This window comes from Notolabrus celidotus, chromosome 14, assembly GCF_009762535.1.
Source record: "Notolabrus celidotus isolate fNotCel1 chromosome 14, fNotCel1.pri, whole genome shotgun sequence".
NCBI classification, from domain to species: Eukaryota; Metazoa; Chordata; class Actinopteri; order Labriformes; family Labridae; genus Notolabrus; species Notolabrus celidotus.
The window spans coordinates 628,544-637,622 of record NC_048285.1 but is presented as its reverse complement, the minus strand read 5'-3'; the positions used below and the strand labels follow the sequence as shown (position 1 = coordinate 637,622).

Below are 9,079 nucleotides of genomic sequence, written 5' to 3'. Positions count from 1 at the left end.
AGTTATAGTGGTACAGTCACAGAGGCCTTTAATGGAGAATCTTCAGTGTATCACTGGTGTTCATGTATGGAAACATCCTCTCACCTGTACACAGTAAGGTGTGTATGCATCTGTCAGAATCGGGATCAGAGAACACCAGCTGTCCCCTGTTACAGTCCAGACTCACTCTGATCCTCGTTGGCTGTTTCTTCACTGAGAGACGAGTGGATGGAGCTGATGGAGAGACAGCTGTGTATTCACCGTTATAGAACTGTATAATCCATAATCCAGACCTCAGCCTTCCCTTTCTCTGGGCGGACTCCTCTAACACTCCCAGTGACCAGCGTGTACTGGTTCCAACTTGGGCCTCCCAGCTGTGAGTCCCTGAGATAAATCCCTCAGAGCCCAAGACAGACCAGAAATAATCAAACCTCTCTGGATTATCAGGGACTTCCTGTGGCTCTCTTTTGACCGCACAGGTCAGATCTTCGGACAGGGTGAGTTTAGGTCCAGCGGTGTTTGGGTCCAGAATCACAGGACTGTAGGAGACCATGTCCTTCATCTTGTTCCAGATGTTGAATCTCAGGTTTCCCAGGTGTTTGGCCTGGTCTATCAGAGCTCCTGGGGGCAGCAGTGGATCCTTCAGCAGGGGGCGCTGCTGGACTCTTTCCACTGCAGCCTTGTAGTTTTTCAGGAATGAGACGTCTCCAGCTCTCAGCTGGTCCTCTGTGGCTCTGACTGAGTCTGAAAGAGCTGCTATCTCTCTGCCCAGAGCCTCCATCTGCTCCTTCATCCTCTGACTCTTCTGCTCCTCTTCCTCCCTCAGTGCAGACAGCCTGGCCTCCTCTTCCTCTTCTAGAAACTGGTGAAGCTTCTTAAACTGCTCCTTAATCTGCCTCTCTGTGTGTCGGGCCTGGTCCTGAATATGTTCTGCAGTTTGATCTAACTCCACTTTGGCTTGTTTAAAATCCTTTAACTTCTCCTTTAAGGGCTCCAGAGTTTCCTGAAGGCTCCTCTTGTGTCGTCCAGCAGCTTCATTGACCGGTCTGAATCTGTGGTTGGTGTGTAGTTCTGAGTCTCTGCAGATGAGACACACCGACTCTTGATGGTCCAGACAGAAGAGTTTGAGTTTCTCAGAGTGCAGACTGCAGAGATCCTCTGAAGACCTCTGACCTCTCTCCTGGAGGAAAGACTCACACAGGTTTTTCAGAGCCAGGTTTTGAGGCAAACCTCCTTTTGAACTCTTCCTCTTACAAACTGGACACTCCCAGTTCTCCTTTTGCTTCCACCAGCGCTGCAGACAGTCTTTACAGAAGCTGTGGCTGCAGGACAGGATGACCGGATTCTTAAAGATGTCCTGACAGACTGGACAGCACAGATCTTCCTCTAACTTTGATTGCATGTTGTGTCTAAATGAGGCTTGTGATGCAGCATACACACAGATCAAACAGGATGTCACTCCCTGTGTCCTGAAAACTGACTTTCACTTTGAATCTGTGTCCATTTAAAACAGTAAAAGCTTGAAATGGTAGTACTCCTCTGATCCCAGTATTCCAATAATCCTTCCTGCAGCAGCCTCCCTCTCTGATGACGTCCCAGTTCTGGTCTATTCGTGTTTATCTTGTCTCTGTGAGAACTGAACCAACCTGTTTCCTGTTTTTGTCCAGGTGCATCAGGTATGTGGATGGAGCTTCCTCAGAGCGGGAACACACACGGTTGGGCACAGTCACGTTTTCCTCCTGCAATATAATTAAATAATTAAAATAGTTCAGCACAGGAAACTCTAACAGCTCACATGTGACATGAGCATGTGCACTGTGTTAAACTGTTGAAGTGAGAGATATTACTGGAGGTGTGTCTGCTGCAGCTGATGGTTAATCTAATCTCAACACATGGATATCATGATCTGATTCTAAATTAAGATTAGCTGTCAAGTCACTGGATTAAAATCTGCATTGCACCCTCCTGAAGGAATCCAGACAGGGTCAACTGCATTAAACCTGAATCATTGTTGCATTAAACGTTTCTGGGTCAATGACCATCCACCTCTGTCACTGCAGTGATGCGTACAGTCGTTCATTCATATGTTGTTGTTGTTGGGATTATCTAAGACAACTAAAACTCCCAACATTAATTAACTCTGTTAATTTGGAACCCCTACAAGAAGTGGCTGCTGCCGCTGGACATGTGGTTTAAATTAGTACATTACAGCAGCAAACAAAAAGGTGTACAGTACAAGAATATATATAGAAAACAAATGTCTATCAGAGACGACAGATTGGCCATAATTCTCCTGTCAGCCACCCCCTTCACAGGGTCAAGGACTGAGCTGTGAGTAGTTCATTGACTTACAGGCAGGTACAGGTAGATATGTAGGCAGCCAAACAGGTAACAAGAAACAGGCAGGTCCAAGGTTCAGGAGCAAAATCCAAACAGAAAACAAAAACTAGCAGAGCATGAAATCAGAGCCCCAGATCAGGGTTACAACAACAGATCAGCTGTCAGACAACTGAACGAGTCCAGTAAGGCGAGACTTGAGAATGAGCTGGAGGTAGGTTAATGTGGGGGCGGAGAGGACCAGGACGCTGCTGTGCAGATGGGAATAGGTGTGTACAGGTTTACAGGTGTGTACATGGAGGTAAGAGTTAATGTCTGAGGATACCTAGTGGAGAGGTGGAGAACAGCAGGGCACATAAACAGGTAGGTATGTGACGTTATATAACTGTCAGTGTTAGTTATGTTCATGGAATAACTGTAAAGAATAAACACAACCAGAGAAAGTTGTTGTCTTTGCCAAACAATGCGTCTCTATAAACGTGTGATGTGAGATTTAAAGAGTTTGAATGTAAGTATTGTTTCTTACAGAAGCAGTTTCCTTGTGAATTATGTCCAAGTTTTGAGCAGGTTGTTTATGTTGTGTTGTGTGAGTGATTGACCCAGCAACAAACACATATAGGCTGAGAGGGTTACCTTAAAACATTGCAACTTGTCTCTGCACTGTAAAATAATACTATGGACAATACGTTTCATTGCATGGTTTGCAAGCACTGCTCGGGGTCTGGAACCAGAGGGGCTTGACTTTCTCCTATTCTGGAGTTGCTCAGGGGGATAGGCGCCAGGCGGGTGTGAGAATAATTACAAGCTCCAAACTGAGTGTTGGAGTTTTCCAGGGAGAACGAGAGGGTCGCTTCCTTGCAGCCTAGTTTCGGCTGAAGAGCATCTACCCAGGAATTTTTAAAAAATGCCATAGGAATGTCAATGTATGCATTTGAACAGGGCTGGAGTTTGTGGAATGTGGTGAGGTGGGTTATAAAGGGTACGATGACGCAAGTACCAAATATGTCACTGGCCACGGTTACATGATGTTTTTAATTCGGAATTAATTATAAAAAATAAATAATTCGGAATTAAAGTATTCTCATTCGTGTTTACATGGAAATAGTAATTCCGAATTGAGGTTTACATGGAGAACACGTTTAATCGTCTTTATTCAATTGACACAGAAGAAAACAGACTCCAGTTCCTGCTTCTTTCATTTTCGGTTACAACATGGAAGACCACACAATAAGTTCAATTTTCACTTTGACTTTGATTATAGTTTTGAATAAGCAGCTCGACACATACACATACACATACTGCTTCACTTTCATCAGCTGAGGAGGAGAAGAGAGATAGACGACCGAAGAAGGGAGGCGGATGACTGTACTTTGGCGAATCAAAGCCGGTTAGTGCAACGGCTGCTCTACCTCAGCCTAAAATGCTGCCCGCCAGCACGGAATATGTGCGTCATCTCGATAGGAAAAGGGAACGAGCATGCTCAGAACGACCAGAATTAATTTAAAGTGGAATGAACGTATACATGATCGAGGAATTATTCAATTCAGATTTAAAATCAGAATAAACCAGCCACTTACATCAGATTTAAGTTTAATTCAGAATGATCCTTTTCATTCTGAATTAGGAGTTGTCATGGCCATATTTAATCTTTTTAAAGAGGATTTAATTTTAATTCTGAATTAAAGAGGAATTAAAAGTCTCATGTAAACCACTGTGAACTCAGCCAGCCGTTAGAAAAACTCCTTTGCAGTCGTCTGACTTGGACCTGCAGATGGCAGTCTCTACACACGTTTTCAACACAATTTGAGGAATTTTAATACTTTATGCTCAACTGCTGGGATAAAGAACTACATTGATTAAGAGCACTTATAAATCCCTATCTTTTTTTTTTTTTTTTGCTCTCTCCTCTTGTCTGCATATATATTTCTGGTTTGTGTCATGTTTGTCACAAACTGTCAAATATTCATGCAATTTATTCTTGCAGCAAAAGAAAAGAAAGAAAACCTTTTTCTTCTGTGCTTGTGACTGTGTGCATGCAACCATCACCATCCCTCTTAGAACTCTGGCCTATCTTTTATTGACAGCTAATATCATGTTCTGTAAAAGAGGGCGTGCACACCTAGGTGGGCCAAAAAAAAATAAGAGAAAGTGAAAGAAAGATTACATAAGGATATACAAAGGGACAGGGAGAGAGAAGGAGAGAGAGACCTAACACACTTAGATGGAGAGGGACCATCTCACCATGACGCCAAAAAAACTCTGTGGGGTGATCCTAATGATTAAGCAACCCTTAGTGTCCACAATCATTACTGAAGCTTGGGTCGCAGAGGGTTGCCGCCGTGCTGTGTTCTATTTGTGTAACAAGACCACCACTGGTGCAGATGAAACCACTTGGGACAGACCAGCCGAGCGGTACGGCCCGGCACCCGGGCCGCGAGAGCAGTCAGACCGAAGGACCCAACCCGCCGCGGGAGACCCAGGCCAGGGGACAAGCCAAGGACCCAGACCGGAAGCAAACAGGTACCGCCGGAGCACCCAGGGCGACCCCCAGGTCACCCAGTAGGAGGAAAGGGGGGCGAGGGGGGAGAGATCCCGCAGCCCCCCCAAGGGACACCCCCACAACACCGCCCCCACAGCCCCCCAAGACGGAGCCAAAGGAGCCACCAGGGCCGAGGGGGCCCGGCACCAGGAGCAGACAGCCAGAGCATTAATCCCTATCTAAATATGTTCTCAGCTAAAAAAAGTGGTTTGGGGTTTAGTTACACTTTAAGGTTGCTGAGAGGAAGGCTCTGACTGTCATTTGTGCATGTGCACCGAATGGTAGCTCGGAGTACATGGCCTTGGAGTCTCTGGGTGGGATTCTGGAAAGGATCCTACCCAGTGACTCCATTATTCTTTTGGGGAACTTCAACGCCCACGTGGGCAATGACAGAGACACCTGGAGAGGGGTGATCAGAAGGAACGGCTTACCAGTCTGAACCCAAGTGGTGCTCTGTTACTGGACTTCTGTGCTAGTCATGGACTGTCCATAACACCATATTTGAGCATAAGGCGGTTCATAAGTGTACCTGGTACCAGACCACCCGAGGCCAAAGATCAATGATCGACTTTGGTGTGGTATCATCTGATCCCTGTATGAACAAAGTGGTAATTGTGTCCGCATACTTGGCACACAGTCGGACACGTTCTCAGTGCGTGTTGGCCTCCGCCAGGGCTGCCCCTAGCCACCATTCCTGTTTGGGATTTTCATGGACAGGATCCCAAAGCACAGACAAGGGGAGGAGGGTCTCCAGTTTTGGGGCCTCAGAATTGAGTCTCTGCTTTTTGCAGATGATGTGGTTCTGTTGGCTTCTTCGTTCCTCCTCCAGGCATTGGGGCGGTTTGCAGCTGAGTGCGAAGCAGCTGGGATGAGAGTCATTACCTCCTAGTCTGAGGCCATGGTTCTTCCATGGGAGTGGAGCTGTTGCCTTTCCCATCGAAAGGAGTCAGCTGAGGTGGTTCGGGCATTTGATAAGGATGCCTTCCGGACGCCTTCCTTTAGAAGTGTTTCGGGCACGTCCAACTGGAAGAAGGCCCGGAGTAGACTCAGAACTAGTTGAAGGGATTATATATCCCGTCTGGTCTGGGAACGCCTCAGGATCACCAGGAGGATCAGGAAAATGTTGCTAGGGAGAATGGATGGATGGATGGATGGATGGATGGATGGATGGATGGATGGATGGATGGATGGATGGATGGGCGCACAATTCATCCTTTAAGCCAAATACAGTATGTGCCCCGGGCATGTGCTTTCTGTGTGGAGTTTGCATGTCATTCCTGTGCAGGTGTTGGTCCTCTACAGGTACTCCGGCTGCCTCCCACAGTCCAAAAACATGTTTGTCAGGTTGATTGGTGTTCCTGAATTGTGAGTGTGTGCGTGGATATTTGTTTAGCCCTATGATTGGCTGGTGACCTGTCCAGGGTGTGCCCCGCCTCTCACCCAATGATAGCTATAAAGGCTCCAGCCCCCCGGCATCCTGAATGTGAAGAGTTGGATTGATAATGGATGGATGGGAGGGAGGAGACATGAGTGTGCTGCCAGTCCAAAGTTTAAAACATCATGTTAAACTTGTACAGCTCACAGAAGTGACAGAGAGGCCGTTTGTTCTGGAGGAACAGCTTGTGGTTGATGATTTATGTTAAAATAAATTACTCTGGTTTCCAGGTAAAAAAATGAACTTTCATTGACATGTTTCAGCTCTGTCATTGTGTAAAGTAGGGCTGTTCAAAGTCACTTTTCATCTAACTCCATCATTTAGAATTTAGCTCTATCATCCATTACTTGCCATAAACGTTAACCCTTCAGAGCACAGGCTGATCTGAGAGCTGTGTAAAACCTACTTCTATCCAGCACCAAGATAAAAAGCATTTCAAAATTTGATCAAAGTTCCAAACTGAACTATTCTCAAAAGAAGTCAAATGTTTGTTTAACTGCTGGAGTAATGAGGAACTTAAAATCACACCACTGTTATCTAAAACATTAAATGAACTATATTTGCATTAGCCTGTTGGAAGTTCAACTACACTCAGAGTTTATATTCATTTTATTATATATCTGCTATTTTTTTATTTACTTTTGCTTATTCCAGTTTAAGGGAAAAATAAATGAACGAATAATACTTCAAATATTTCAAACATACAAACATCTTATTTTGAACATTACAAAACCTCATCTACATCATTATGTCAGAACAACAAACTAACGGACTAAAGTTTGAACTCAAAGAAACCTCTGCTCTGCTCCTCACGCTGCTCTCTTACTTCCACAACAGAGAAAAGAAACATTTCCTGAGTTTACACTTTCTGACACATCATCATCTTCATCATCATCTTCATCATCATCATGAGTTATAGTGGTACAGTCACAGAGGCCTTTAATGGAGAATCTTCAGTGTAAACATGAAAACATCCTCTCACCTGTACACAGTAAGGTGTGTATGCATCTGTCAGAATCCAGATCAGAGAACACCAGCTGTCCCCTGTTACATTCCAGACTCACTCTGATCCTCGTTGGCTGTTTCTTCACTGAGAGACAGGTGGATGGAGCTGATGGAGAGACAGCTGTTTATTCACTGTTATAGAACTGTATAATCCATAATCCAGACCTCAGCCTTCCCTTTCTCTGGGCGGACTCCTCTAATAATCAAACCTCTCTGGATTATCAGGGACTTCCTGTGGCTCTCCTTAGACCACACAGGTAAGATCTTCAGACAGGGTGAGTCCTGGATGAGCAGTGTTTGGGTCACAGGACTGTAGGAGACCATGTCCTTCATCTTGTTCCAGATGTTGAATCTCAGGTTTCCCAGGTGTTTGGCCTGGTCTATCAGAGCTCCTGGGGGCAGCAGTGGATCCTTCAGCAGGGGGTGCTGCTGGACTCTTTCCACTGCAGCCTTGTAGTTCTTCAGGAATGAGACGTCTCCAGCTCTCAGCTGGTCCTCTGTGGCTCTGACTGAGTCTGAAAGAGCTGCTATCTCTCTGCTCAGAGCCTCCATCTGCTCCTTCATCCTCTGACTCTTCTGCTCCTCTTCCTCCCTCAGTGCAGACAGACTGGCCTCCTCTTCCTCTTCTAGAAACTGGTGAAGCTTCTTAAACTGCTCCTTAATCTGCCTCTCTGTGTGTCGGGCCTGGTCCTGAATATGTTCTGCAGTTTGATCTAACTCCACTTTGGCTTGTTTAAAATCCTTTAACTTCTCCTTTAAGGGCTCCAGAGTTTCCTGAAGGCTCCTCTTGTGTCGTCCAGCAGCTTCATTGACCGGTCTGAATCTGTGGTTGGTGTGTAGTTCTGAGTCTCTGCAGATGAGACACACCAACTCTTGATGGTCCAGACAGAAGAGTTTGAGTTTCTCAGAGTGCAGACTGCAGAGATCCTCTGAAGACCTCTGACCTCTCTCCTGGAGGAAAGACTCACACAGGTTTTTCAGAGCCAGGTTTTGAGGCAAACCTCCTTTTGAACTCTTCCTTTTACAAACTGGACACTCCCAGTTCTTCTTTTGCTTCCACCAGTGCTGCAGACAGTCTTTACAGAAGCTGTGGCTGCAGGACAGGATGACCGGATTCTTAAAGATGTCCTGACAGACTGGACAGCACAGATCTTCCTCTAATTTTGACAACATTTTGTCTCTCAATGAAACGTGAGACACAGCAAGCACATGACTTGGCAAAAGGTATATCCAATAGAAGTTACTTCCAGCGTGGTCCTTCACTTTTTAAGGTCTAAGAGTATGTGGTAGTAGGGGTGCTGGTGGCATAGCGGGGGGTGCTGGTGGCCTAGCGGTCTAAGCGCCCCACATACAGAGGCTACAGTCCTCGTTGCAGGGGTCGCCGGTTTGATTCCCAGCCGGTCGACCATTTCCTGCATGTCTTCCCCCACTCTGCTCCCCACATTTCCTGTCTATCTTCAGCTGTCCTATCAAATAAAGGCAAAAAAAAAAAAAAAAGAGTATGTGGTAGTACAGTAGTTTCCCGGTGTCCTCAGTATTCATGTATTCCTTCCTGCAGCTGTCCTCTCAGTTGGAGTAGTGCTGGTTTGGTTCTGGTGATGAATCTGATCTGTTTCTATATCTTATCTTAGAAAGGCCATAAACACACCTTGTTCCCTGGTCGGTGGGGACAAAGGTTCTTGTGATCACTTATAGATGACCTGTAATCTTTCTGCCTGCAGCAACATTAAACTCTGTATTCTAAACTGCAGTTCATGAATCCTTACAGTTCAGAGAAACAGGGA

General features: G+C 45.7%; 2 protein-coding genes across 2 annotated transcripts; both read right to left on the bottom strand.

Annotated features, from left to right (window-relative positions):
- On the bottom strand, positions 1-1,381 carry LOC117825863 (zinc-binding protein A33-like). Its single transcript, XM_034701830.1, has one exon. It carries the CDS (start codon positions 1,379-1,381, stop codon positions 29-31), a length of 1,353 nt encoding a protein of 450 aa, XP_034557721.1. The 3' UTR covers positions 1-28.
- Positions 1,382-7,491: 6,110 nt separating this feature from the next.
- LOC117825630 (tripartite motif-containing protein 35-like) lies at positions 7,492-8,468 on the bottom strand. The gene is given in 2 exon segments (XM_034701543.1): positions 7,492-7,601; positions 7,604-8,468. Coding segments are annotated over 2 exon segments (975 nt in total).
- Positions 8,469-9,079: the final 611 nt, after the last annotated feature.